Source organism: Phyllostomus hastatus, unplaced genomic scaffold (assembly GCF_019186645.2).
Source record: "Phyllostomus hastatus isolate PE091 unplaced genomic scaffold, TTU_PhHast_1.1 phas_scaffold_501, whole genome shotgun sequence".
Classification (NCBI taxonomy): Eukaryota; Metazoa; Chordata; class Mammalia; order Chiroptera; family Phyllostomidae; genus Phyllostomus; species Phyllostomus hastatus.
In genome coordinates this window covers 36818638-36832700 of record NW_025334033.1, presented here as the reverse complement: position 1 = coordinate 36832700, position 14063 = coordinate 36818638, and the positions used below count along the sequence as shown (strand labels likewise).

The 14063-nt window shown below is 36.3% G+C and overlaps 1 protein-coding gene across 7 annotated transcripts in view; it reads right to left on the bottom strand.

Annotated features, from left to right (window-relative positions):
* The window catches only part of KTN1 (kinectin 1), a 107999-nt gene that overhangs the window by 74460 nt on the left and 19476 nt on the right, over positions 1–14063 (bottom strand). For all 7 annotated transcript variants that reach the window (XM_045822465.1, XM_045822464.1, XM_045822467.1 and 4 more), the window contains 2 exons: positions 2810–3362; positions 1193–1342 (listed from right to left, as the gene is read on the bottom strand). In XM_045822465.1, the coding sequence (XP_045678421.1) occupies positions 1193–1342; positions 2810–3332 (673 nt within the window). In that variant the 5' untranslated portion in view covers positions 3333–3362. The remainder of the gene's footprint in view (positions 1–1192; positions 1343–2809; positions 3363–14063) is intronic.

Below are 14063 nucleotides of genomic sequence, written 5' to 3'. Positions count from 1 at the left end.
CTTACTGCAACTGGTAATTTTTAATTTAGTTCCTTTCACTTGCTGTATCCCTTACAGATATATTCTCGCTTCTAACAGTTAAGCCTCTAATTTCTGTGGCACATCTTACTATACTGGTTAAAACTTCCAGAACATTAAAAGTGGAGGAAGGAAGCCTCTTTATTTTGTACCTAATTTTAATGGAAAGAATTCTATGCGTGTGAACAAAATCTGATGTCTGTTGGAGATATAAACTTCCATATTTACATGGCAATCTCTCTATATTCCTTTTTGAAAAGACTTCTGGGCATGTATAATTCTTTTATTTGAAACATAATAAATATTTACTGTTATCAAATATTTTGGGGTAACATTTTTCTGTATGTACTTATTTGCTATAATTTTAATGCAAATAACAGAATTTCATTTCTTCCCTATCCAATTTTACTATTTTGTAGCACTAGTTGATACCACAGCCCAGTATTACTTGATAATCTGTTTAAACGACATAAATTTCATAGCTAAATTTTTCCTGTGTAATCCTGAACATATAAAAATTGCACCCTCATTTTTAATCGGCTATTTCCCATGTATACACGCAAATTATATTCAGGAAATAATTGGGAATGTAAAGTAATGAGAGATAAAGCTAATGTCCTCAAGCATAACACTTAAGTGATCTGGTGTAGCCCAGTGGATTGAGTACGGGGCCTGGAAACCAAAGAGTTGCCAGTTCAATTCCCAGTCAGGGCACATGCCTGGGTTGCAGGCCAGGTCTCCAGCTGGGGCGTGGGAGAGGCAACCACACATTAATGTTTCTCTCCCTCTCTTTCTCCATCCCTTCTCCTCTCTCTAGAAATAAATAAAATATATTTTTTTAAAGTATAAGTATTTCAGGAATATTTTTCTTCTATAAAGTTTGTATGCTATTTACATTATTTTTAAAACTTAGTTAAGAATGAGAGAGTATTTATAAATGTTTTAACGTACTTAAAATTCCAATACTTCTTGATTACAAACTTATACCCTGCCCACCTGTCAAAGCACTACAAAGCCACAAAGCTAAAGAGAACCCAGGACTTGCATTAACACTAAAACTATTACAGTACATATTAAGCTGGGGATTAAAGAGCACATGAGGGCTCTAGGGTCCTTATCAGAGTGTACTTCTCTAGAATTAGTGTTTATAAAATAACATATCAACACATTTCACCATTTTCTGTCTTCTGCTTCTTTGACGAAACTTTCTTCTTTCCTCTTTCTTCTTTGATTAAACCTTCTTGTTTAGTCTCTTGGGGGAGGGGTAATGATTCTTGTTTTTTTGAAGGCGTCAAAAGAGTTTCCACCTTTTTATCCTGATCATCTTTATGAAAAATAAATGAAAAAGCATATTAAAAATAAATCAAAACAATGACCACACCAGAAAAGACACAACTGTTAATGAAAATTCCCAGAATGCTTTACCACTCAAATTTTAAACTCTGATATATAATTCTTCCACTAATAACTTGTCATTCTAGCTTTCTTACTCTGCTACACCTATTCTTTAACTTGCTCCTTCTTTTATATACCATATCTCAGCCACTCCTACTATTTATTCTGACTACCATAGTTTAGAATTCAACTTAACTTCAGAAAACAATAACCTTGTAACTAGTCTGTATCAAATACTATCCCATGTAATTTGTACTCCCGAATTCTGCCAAAGTATCTTTCTAAAACATAAATCTGACCATGTAAACTAACCTGCTTGAAAATCTTCAACAATGACTAAAATATATCCCAGCTCTTTAGCACTGTATACAAAAACCATCATGATCTAACCACTGCATCTGTTCAGCTGTTTCCTAACACTCCCTACTTTCTATTTCATGGTTCAACAATACACTATACTCTTGTAACTTTGTGTCTTTACATACAATATTCTGCCAGTGTGGAATGAGACCCCATTATTTGCTTGGTGACATGATTCACTTTGGAAGACCCAGCTTAGGCACTCTCTCCTTTATAAAGCTTTCGGGCCCTGGTCCCCATAAGTAGTAGCTGTTTGGGCTTCTGTGCTTCTTCTATACTTTATACATCTCTTCTATGTCACATTTTATTATTGGTTTACATGTTCTTTACCCCTCTTCTTGGAATACCCACCCTATTCCCACCCCTTCCCAGACACCCAAATAAACTAGCTAGTGTTTACTCAATCTTTTAGACTGATTTTAGTCATTATATGATCTAAGTGGCCAATACAGAACTCTTATACTGGTTTAGATATACCTAGATCATTATATAAAACATTTTATTTTATAATATTTATGTCTGTGTCTACAGCTAGCATGTGAATACCTTGAAAATACACTATTCATCTCTGTAGTCCTAGAACTTAGTATAATGCCTACCATAAAACAGATGTATACTAACTGTTTGCAAAATCAGTCAAGGGTGAAAAGGGGTATCTGATTTATCTCTTCATCTTTAATTCCTATCACAGTGATTAGAGAGTACTGGCTGAAGTAACTGTAAACGTTTCTAACTGTTGGCACTTACAGGTCCTTAGTGGTGTTAGTAAAAGAGTTAATTTTGTACATTTCTACTAAAGGTCTTTCCAATATTTGTAATATGAATTTTAATTATAAATGCAGTTTTATAATCAATACTAATTATTTCTACTGGCACTAAATGTTAATGAAAGCAACCACACAGTAAAAAGGATAATGACCTTGGCTTCAGGCTAAATATTTAACATTCTGTGCACATACCTAATAAAATATCAGAATTTCAAAATATAAAATTATTAAAACAAAATCAGCCAATAAAGTTAAATAGATTATAATACCGCTTCCATTTTTAGACTTCTTCTGCCCTGGTTTCTTCTTTGAAGCAACTGCTTCAGAGGGGGGGGTGGGCTGTACAGTAACTGGGACAGGTTCTACTTTTTTGCCTGGAATCTTTGATACATCACTTTCTTTGGTGACCTGCTCTTCAAGTACAGGCTTGTGTTTCTTTTCCTTCTTTTTTCTTTCTCTAACACTACTTGAAGTTTCAGCCACGTTCAGTGCAACAGGCACAAGTTGCTCATCTTCTACAGCCAAGGCATCAGATAACTTAAAGTCCCGGGGTACGTTTTCAGAATCGGATTCGTGGAGGTTCCCATTCTGGATTTCTTTCTTTTTATTCTTTTTCTTTTCTGCTTTCTTTTTATCTGTTTTGGTAGGAATAAGTTTTTGTTCTCTTTTCTGTTTTTCAAGAACTTCATCATATAATGTTTCTTTCATGAAAAGCCAGAAGAAGAGGAAAATTACTGTAATAACTACTGAAGGAATAAGAACAATAAAATATGTTGACTCATAAAACTCCATCGTGCTTTTGTTGATGTGATTCTATAAAACCTAAAAGGGGAAAGGAAAAAAAACTAACTTAGTCTTGTAAAACTTAAATACACAACACATCTGCTATTTCAAGTAGTATTTTAAGATCTAAACTAATCTACAAATTTAAGCAGGTTAGTAGTTTAAATCACATACTTTATCAAATACACTATGAAGAAAAATGTATAACTAGAAAGGATGTAACATATCCTATTTTTCAATCACGTGAGAAAAATAACTGACATTTCCCCCCCAAATATCCACTTTTGACAATTAGTATTTAGCTTTTATCATGAAATGTTGATAAATACTATTATATGTGAAAATAAAGAAGCATTAACTATTACCAACACACTGGATATTCACTAAAAGTATCACACTCCTAATGGAAAAAAAAAATAGAGGTGGTTCGTTTAGAAAGTTGAGTCCATTTGCAAACTGCTAGCACCTTTATTCCAGTGACTAACAGCTTCATGATGTGGTGGCATACATCAAGAATATGAAAATATATTAAGCCAAAATCTAAATGTTAGAATGGCTCTGGCCTGTGTTGCTCAGTTGGTTGTAATGTCATCCCATTAACCAAAAGGTCACGGGTTTGATTCCCAGTGAAGGCACATGCCTAGGCTGGGGTTCAGTCCAGGTTGGGAGTGTGTGTGAGAGTGGACCGATGGATGATGTATCTCAGATCGATGTTTCTCTTCCTCTCTCTCCCCCTTCCCCTTTCTCCAAAATCAATAAGCATGCCTTCTGGTGAGGGTTAAAAAAAATATTACAGTATATCATTTGGCATTAAAATAAATTATAAATTAGATGCTTTGCTTTTCTTGATTTTTTCAAGGTACTCCTTACTGAAAACAAGTTGTATTGCAAAAGCAAAACTGGCTATGACCATCCATCCCAACCATTAAGAGAGGCTTCACTTCATCAACGGAATATGGATCCTGCTTTTAGATTAACCCAATAAATAGCTTCAGGAAATAAAAGTGTGATCTGAATCTGCCTACCCAGATCTGCCTTGAATTATATCCCTCATATGACGGGTAGTTTCAGCTAAAATTAAACCTCAAAGTAAGAATGATTCTGATGTTTATAGTTTAGATATCAATATTCCTATAAACATGTATAAGCCACAGAAAGTGGCTTGTATTCTTGTAATTCATCTCAAATTTATTGTGGAAAAAGGCAAGGTACGTAACACAGATGAAATTAAATCCCATAATTAAAGTTAACTTTTGAAACTTTAATGTACAAGTAAATCTGAGAGTTTTAAAAGTTTTTAAGTCCTGACTGGTGTGGCTAAAGCAAAAGGTCGCTGATTCCATTCCTGGTCAGGGCCCATGTCTGGGTTGCAGGTTCAGTCCCCAGTCAGGGCACATTCAAGAGGCAATAAATTGATGTTTCTCTCTTTTCCCTTTCTCCCTCCCTTCCTCTCTCTCTAAAAATAAATAAACAAAAATCTTTTTTTAGGTTTAATTTTTGATCTAAAGACTTAAAAACAGATAATGATTAGATAAAGAAACCAAATTCCACCTAAACAGAAGAATCATTATTCTAAGTATTTCAGAATTACTTATCTCCTTTAAAGTTGGATAAATTTGAGTTTATCCAAAATAAGACTTCATCAGAACTATTTTAATAAGACTCATGAATTTTCCAAGATAAAATAAAGCTAGTCACCATTGTGTAACTGCTGTATATTGATAACATAATAAACTTAAGCTTATTAAGTTTAACTTTGTCTTTCAACGTATATGTCATTTTAAAATGCAGATACACTTTATTCAAGTTACAGCAGGAATAGTCTAAGTCTGAAAATAGCAAGAAATGTAACCTGAGAAAACAGATGTTTATTAGGCACATTATTAACCTTTGTGATTGAAACAGCATTTGTTAACATCTTGCACTTGCATAAGCAATTTTTTAATTGGTATTAACACAATCCTGGGCTTCTTAAGAAAAGTTTTTAACAAGTTGAAGGAGAATAGCAATCACGTGCTAACAAAATACTAAAACAGAGTTTATACAGAACTGTTATTTCCTGATAGTTCATGAACTATCTAAGTTTTTAACTGATTAGACATATTTTACTTACGAGTGCTTTTAGGGAGCAGAAACCATGTTTTATTTTGTTTTCTTACTTGTCTGTTTGTTTTAATACTACTGAGTTCCAGCCAAGATGGAGGCATGGGTAGATACGCTTTACTTCCTTGCACAACCAAAAGAAAGTTAACAACCAACTTAAAAACAAAAAACAACCACAACAGCCAGAAAATCAAACTGGATTAAAGTCCAACAACCAAGAAGTCAAAGAAGAAACGTATGCAGACTGGTAGAAGGGGCACAGACGGGAAGCCTGGGTGGATAGGACGCACGATGGCTGGCAGACCTCAGTGGGCCAGGCAGTGGCTGGTGGACCAGAATATCTGACATTCAGGTGCAGATAAGCCAGGATGAACAACAGGAGAGCAAGACAAACCACACAAACGAGGGTTCCAGTGCAGGAAAAGAAAGTCTTAAAAAACCTCTGGCTGTAAATTTCTGTGGGGGTTGTGGCAGCAGAAGAAACTCCCAGTCTCACAGGAGATCCTTTAGAGAGGCTCATGGGATCCTACAAAGTACACAAGCCCGCCCACCTGGGAATCAGCACCTGAAAGGACACAATCTGCTTGTGGGAAGCGAGGAAAGTAACGGAGAGAGGAGCAAAAGCCAAGAATGTGGCATTGTTCCCTCTCTGACCCCTCCCCCACAAACAGTGCCACAACACAGTGACATGGGTTACCTTGCCCTGCCCTGGCAAATACCTAAGGCTCCACCCCTTACAACATTACAGGAACTCAGAGACAAAGAAATATGGTCCAAATGATGAATAGACCAAAACTTCAGAAAAGGGACTAAGCAAGGAGGAGAAAAGACCACCTATCAAATGCAGAGTTCAAAACACTGGTAATCAGGATGCTCACAGAAATGTTTAAGTATGGTCACCAAACAAAGGAATAAATGAAGGCTATACAAAGTGAAATAACAGGAAATATACAGGGAACCAAGAGTGAAGAGATGGAAACCAGGACCCCAATCAGCAATTTGGAACAAAAGGAAGAAATAAACATCCAAGTGAAACATAATGAAGAAACAAGAATTCAAAAAAAAATGCAGAGTCTAAAGAATCTCTGGGACAATTTTAAATGTTCCAACTTCCAAATCTCCTTCTGGGATCCCAGAAGGAGAAGAGGAAAAGCAAGAAATTGAAAAACATACTTGAAAAAATAATGAAGGAAAACTTCCGCAATCTTCACTTAAATTTAAAATTTTGAATTGAAAATGCAATATGCTTAGTAGTGTTCCACAAATAGATTCACGTATAATCTAGCTGAGGAAGCAAGTACATAGTATCTATAAACCAGAAGGGAAAAAAAAAAAACAACCCTAACCTAAGCCTCAATGTGGTCCTGATCTTCCAGCTCAAGTACCAATCCCTATAGCTAGTCCTCCTCCTCCTAAAATTCTAAAGCCCTTATTCTCTCCATACACATTCACAGAATTCCGAGACAGGAGACAGTCTAACCATTATTGGGAAGTACTGAAGTGTAATAAAGATAAAAGAACAGACAATAATGGTACTCAAAATCTAAAATGGATCCAAATAGATTTTTAAAATTTAGTTAATTGTAAGTTAGTTCAAATCAGCAGAGGAAAGGCTGAATCATTCAAATCAAAGAAAAACACCCACAGGGATTAAAGTTTTAGGCATAAAAAAACATATAAAGTACTTGAAGAAAACACTAAGTAGACTCTTCTTATTTTGTGCAGTTACATATGCTTAAAAGTTTACAAGCATATTACATCTGCAATAAGAATTTTTAAAAATGTGATTCTGTAAGTCAATAAGAAAAAGACACTGATGAGAAAGTCAGACAAAGCATTAATCAATTTCTTTAAATAACCATCAAAATATAAACACTCATCTAAATTCCCACTCTCTAGTCAGTATAATGGCCCCTGGGTCCACAATACAATTATAAAATTATCTTTTAAAATGAGAGGGAAAAGATTCAAAGTAATCAAAAGACAAGATGATCTAATAAATCAAATATTGAGGTACCTGACATGGTAATTCCATTTATAACAGCTTTCCTAAAATTAACTTTAGAGGTTATACTGAAATCTCGAAGCTGTGGTGCAATTGCACCTTTTAAACTGCAACACATAGTTATTTCTATGACTCACAGCTTATTACCACACTCCTTAAGATATTTCAGCAACAGTCATTCTGAAGTACTACTACTATTACCAAAATCTGAAACGAATCCAACTAATGCCAGAATGACTAATTTAATTTCTCCATTAGGTAGTAGATCACAACACATTTTATTTTTTAATCGAATTTATTTATCCTTTAAATTCAATAGATAAATCAGTTTGAACAGGTTCTCCAAGAAACTGGCAAGGTAGCTGCTGAAAGTTACACCAATATCTTTCACACTTTTGTTTACTCATCCATCAAGCCCAAACTAGTCCTTTTTCTCAGGAAAAGACATTACTCATTTAAAAACACCTCCACAGAAGTCTTATTAACCAATGTCACTCCAATAAATTTAATTAAGAAAAACAACTCCACAAGACAATGTAGTTAAAAACTTATTTTGTAAGGAAACCAACTTATAATTAGACAAAAATTTGTTTTTTAAATTATTCATTATATTTTATTGATTATGCTATTACAGTTTTACCAATTTTGTCCCTTTTGTCCCCCCATTCCCTCAGGCAATCCCCATACCACTGTCCACGTCCATGAGTCATGTGTATGTTCTTTGGCTACTATGTGTCTTACACTGTACTTTATATCCCCATATTCTGTAACTAGTAATTTGTGCACCTTAATACCTTCACCTGTTTACCCAACCCTGCAACTCCCCTCTCATCTGGCAACCATCAAAATGTTCCCTGTATTTCTCATTCAGTTTCTGTTCTGCTTATTTTGTTTTTTAGATTCAATTGTTGATAGATATGTATTTATTGCCATTCTATTGTTCATAGTTTTGAACTTCTTAAAAACCCTTTTAACATTTCATATAATGTTGGTCTGTTTGTGCTGAACTCCTTTAGTTCTGTCTTATCTGGGAAGCGCTTTATCTGCCCTTCAATTCTAAATGATAGATTTGCTCAATAGAGTAATCTAAGTTGTAGGCCCTTGCTTTTATCACACTGAATACTTCTTGCCAGTCTCTTCTAGCCTGCAAAGTTCCTTTTGAAAAGTCAGCTGACAGAGCACCAACGACGTAGGTTAACTAACTGCTTTTTTCTTGCTGCTTTTAAGATTCTCCCTATCTTTAACCTTTTGCATTTTAATTATGATGTGTCTTGCTGTGGGTCTGAGTTCACCTTGTTCGGGACTCCCAGCACTTCCTGGACTTGTATGTCTATTTTTTCCACCAAGTTATTAAAGTTTTGTCATTATTATTTGAATAGGTTTCCAATTTCTCTCCTCTCCCTCCAGCACCCCCATGCTGCAAATGTTGTCCCAGAGACTCCATACACTATCCAATCCTCATTTTTTTTTATTCTTTTCTTTTTCCTATTCTGAATGGTTGTTTTTTGCTTCCCTATATTCCAAATCGCTGTTTTGATTCTTGACTTTATCCACTCTATTGATGATTCCCTGTAAATTAATCTTCAATTGGTGTCCTTCATTTCTGACTGGATCTTTCGTATGCTGTTAAGGGTCTCACTAAGTTCCTTGAGCACCCTTATAACCAGTGTTTTGAACTCTGCCTCTAGTAATTTGCCTGTCTCCATTTATTACTTTTTCTGGAGTTCCGTTCTTTCATTTAGGGCCTATTTCTTGGTCTCCTCATTTTGGCAGCCTCCCTCTGTTTGTTTCTATGTATTAGATACCATGCCTGGTAGAGTGTCCTAATGTAGTAGGTGTCTTGTAGGGTCCAGTGGCACAACCTCTCCTATTACCCAATATGAGTACTTGAGATGAAGCCACTGTGTAAGCTATGTACACCCTCCTGCTGTAGTTGAACCTTGACTGCTATTGGCACATCCAAGATCAGCCACCACCTGCATTCTCTCTAGGACCATACAGCATAAGATACAAGGCAACCTGCGAATAGCTGCTACTTGTGCTGGGCTTGGAGGTACCCAGGCAAGGCCAAGCCGTGAACCAATACTGGCTGTTCCTAGTGCCAGGCCTGAGAGCAACTGAGCAAGAGGTTGGGGCTCACTGAAGCCAGATCTGCTTGTTTAGAGAGAATTTAGGAAAATCTGAAGCATGTGCCCATATAAGCCATATGCATGGAAAAGCCACTCAAAACAGCTTGGGTGGGCCTGAAAGTTGGGTGGAGTGGGGCCTCAGAAAATCACCAGGGGCAAACAGTGTAAGCCAGGTTGATGGACACTTATAAATAGCACCCCCTGCTGGCTCTGTGGCTCTGTTGGGGGAGGGCTCAGAAAAGAAACAGTGGCCTCTGCCAGCACTTCTGTCTGGGAGAAAGCTGCACCCCAGCTCTCACCTTGATGCTGAACAGTTCACTTCCTCCCCATATGTTTCTAATGCCTTTCAATCTGCTGCCCCTGCACTAGAGCTCAGAGGGAGTGAGTCTGAGTGTGAGCATGGGCCCTTTAAGAAGAACTGCCAGGGAGTCCAGCAGTTTTCATCTTCCACAGCCTCAATCCCCACTGGTTTTTATAGCCAAAAGTTATGGAGACTTCTCTTCCTGGCACTGGAACCCTTAGCTGGGGGACCTAGTGTAGGACCAGGACCCTCTGCTCCTGAGATATCCCTCCCAGTTTTTATCTGCTACCCATGGGTGTGAAACCAGCCCATTCTGCATATCTGCCCTTCCCACCAGTCTAGTTGTAGTTTCTTCTTTAATTCCTCAGTTGTCAGACTTCCATTCAGCTCGATTTCTTATGGTTCTGAATGATAGTTGTTTTATAGTTTAGTTGTAATTTTGATGTGGTTGTGCAAAGAGGCAAGCCATGTCTACCTACATTGCCATCTTGACCAGAAGTCCAAAGTTAGTTTTAAAACCAAAAACTGAAGACATTTTAAATACCCAGTATTTCAAATCAATACATAAGTTTCCAATGATAAGAACATAAATCATATAAATTATTCAAAAATTAACATCAGAACATGAAACTTACACCAATAATGCGGTAGCTGTAAAACAGCTATACCATATACAGAAGACTCTCTCCCCCTAAAATCTGTAATCTTGACCTACCTTTACTTTTTATAATAGTAGGTTGCAAAGGGCCAACTACTCCTACTAGCCATCCCAGGATTGGACCCAATGGTCAGTGAGCCTATGCCTGAAATCCAGGAATGTGCACCTTCCATAAGTCCCTTTTATATCTTTAGAAAAGATGTCAGAACATTCTAGTTTTGATCTAAAATCTTACCTCTCTATAACTTCTCCCTGTAGCCCTATATCTAGCTTAACCTCATCAAGTAGGTCTAGTCCCACTACATGAGGTAGTCCTAATAAGTGGTGTCTGTTATCTGTTAAATTTTCCAGAAACAGAAAACCTATTTCAAAATCTGTTATCCCTTAGGAAAGTTTGGCTTGGATGTTAAAGTTGAACATAACAGGCTGATAAAATAACTCTTAGATGCATCACCTTAAGTCACTCAACAATGAAAGTATTAAAATGATAAAATGTTATATATTTATTCTTTTTTATTTCCAGAAAAGACACCATACTTAAAAACATCATTCACATACTAAACATAAAATGGGAATAACAAGCCAAGAATGTCAAATACTATCCAAAAGTCCTTAAGGGAACTAATGAAAAAACTTCACTTATGAAACAAGAATTTAAAAAACTTGCCCAAGAACAATCAAACACAAACAGAAATAGCCACAAATACCTAGGAAAGTTTCATATATCATCAATGGCCCATTTCAAATCAACAGAAAAAAAAAATAACAGATTATTTAAGAAGTAGTACTGGCACAAATGACAGCCATTTGGGGGTAGGGGGGGATTAAGCCCCTACTTCAGCTCTATATGGATCAAAGTTTTATTTTAGGCAAAAAATAAGTAATTAATCTAAAAAAATGACAAATGTAGTTGCCTTTACTTACAAATATGTTATAATGTGAAAGATGAACCTAAAAGGAAAATGGTTGAAGGACATATGTAAAAGTTTCCCAGAAAAAAAAAAAATAAGATAATCTGTATGTACTTTTTAGTGAAAATTCAGTCACATTAAAGAAATTAAAACAGTATGCCACCTCTCTCCACTTAGTCTTGGCAGAACAAGAACACATGCAAATGAGATTACAAGGGACAGGAGAAAAGACTGGAGATGATACACATGTTCATTATCTTGACTGTGATAGTTTCACCAGTGTACAGGTGTGCCAAAATTTATCATGTATACTTCAATATGTCAATCACACCTCAATAAAGCTATCTGAAAAAAAAAAATCAGGCCTAGGCCAGAGTGAAAATCAGTCTTCTCCTACAGTGTTACTTTGATTATAATAACTGCAATCCATTTAGAAAATTGGACAAATCTTAAAGTATAAAAATACTGAACACTACTTTTCTGGTAGTTTATTCCACAGATATAATCACACAAATACAAAGATATAATCAAAATTTTTTTACCCCTGGCCAGTGCAGCTCAGTTGGTTGAAGCATTGTCCCATAACCAAAAGTTCATGGGTTCAATTCCCCATCAGGGAACATGCCTAGGTTGCAGGTTCAATCCCCAGTCTGGGCACATTCGATCCCCAGTCCCAGTGTATATGGGAAGGCAACCAATCAATGGTTCTCTCTCACATCAATTTCTCTCTCCCTTCTCTCTCTCTAAAGCATTAAAAAAAAATGCCCACTTTTAGCATTGTAACTTTATAAAACTAGCAAGAGCCCTGTCCAGTGCGGTTCAGTTCGTTGAACGTTCTCCCGCAGAGTAAAGATCACTGGTTCCTCTGCCAGTCAGGGCACATGCCTGGGTTGCCAGTTCAGTGCCCCGTTGGGACACATATGAGAGGCAACCAATCAATGTTTTTCTCTCGCATTAATGTTTCTCTCCCTTTCTGTCCCCCTTCCCTGCCATCTCCCTAAAAAATAAATGAAATCTTTTTTAAAATAAAATAAACAAATAAAACTAGAAAGAGCCATGTCCGACATTAGGAAAATGACTAGTTAAGCTTGCTGTAGAACTTTACATGTAATATGGGAAACATTAAAAAAATGTCGTAAATAAACCAAAATATATAAAAAGCAAGTTGCAAAACAGTATAAAGAGAAAATTTTGCTTTAAGTGACAGTCATGGTCATATATACTTAATAAACTCCTGGAAGACACAGTAGAAACCATTAACTACATGGTGACGTCTAGGTACTCTTCCTAGTAACTTTTTACCTTATGTATTTCAGAATGTTTACACAGTCCCACCATGCACACGTATTACTAAATCATGAATTTTAAAAACTAACTTGAGAAATCCACTTCTAGCAAAAATTCTTCCAAATAAAGAGAAATGGAGATCACACAGAGGGTTATCAGTGGGGAGGAGAATGGAGGGAAAGGCACAAGGATTAAGAAGCACAAATTGGTAGGTACAAAATAGAGAGGGGGAGGTTAAGAATAGTATAGGAAATGGAGAAGCCAAAGAACTTTTATGTACACCCATGGACATGAACTAAGGCACAGGGGGAATGCAGGTGGGAGGGAGGGTACAGGGCAGAGGGGAATTGGGGGGAGGGGGAGGAATGGCACAATTGTAATAGCATAATCAATAAAACATTTTTTAAAAGACAGAAACAAAACAAAAGCAAACTTAGAGAGGCATACAGCAGATAGGTGATTACCGACGAGGAATGGGGGGGTAGAGGGAGGATGAAACAGGTAAAGGGGGCTCAACTGTATGGTAACGAATGGAAACTAGACCTTTGATGGTGAACATGATGTAGTACATACAGATGTTAATTTATAATGCTGTACACCTTAACCTTATACAGTATTATAAACCAACGTTACCTCAACAAAAAATAAGATAAAAAAAGTAACAAAGACTGTTTTGCTTTAAAAGAGGTGAGTTTTCTGAAAATTAAAGTGTTAATGGCCATTTAAGGCTAAGACAGGAAACACTGGGCTGCAAGCTGAGGAAGTGGAAATGAGACAGGTACATAAAACTGCGACTGTTCAAGGGGTCCTCAGTCAGCAAAGGATAAACTAAGGGAAAAGAAGCCCCCATACTGACACAAAGAAAAGCAAATGCCTGTCTGCTTTTCCTACCAGCCAAAAGCTAGACAAAAATTTTCATTAAGATTTTATCACAGATTCTGAGATTGGCATCTATAACAGATTCTGCCAGTACAGAATACCCCAACCCCTTCTATCAAAAATATTAACACAAGCTTTGAGACCTATAATTTTATTAACCAATGTCAACCCAATAAATGCAATAAAAAATAAAGATAAGCAATATAAAAAAATATTAACACAAAAACAGCTCCAAGTCATATATACTTATATACCATATAAGTCTCTGGAGGAAAATTCCTTCTACCCAGTCTAGCCTGCACAGTACAGTATTTGCAGACTCACTCTTGCTAAAGGTGAATTTACAACAAAAAATGAAAAAAGCAAACAACCCAAATAGATACCAACAGGGACTACATCCCCAAGAAAGCCAAAAAGAATAATGTAAGAGACAAAAAAATTTTTTTCAGCTATTAGAAGCATAAAAG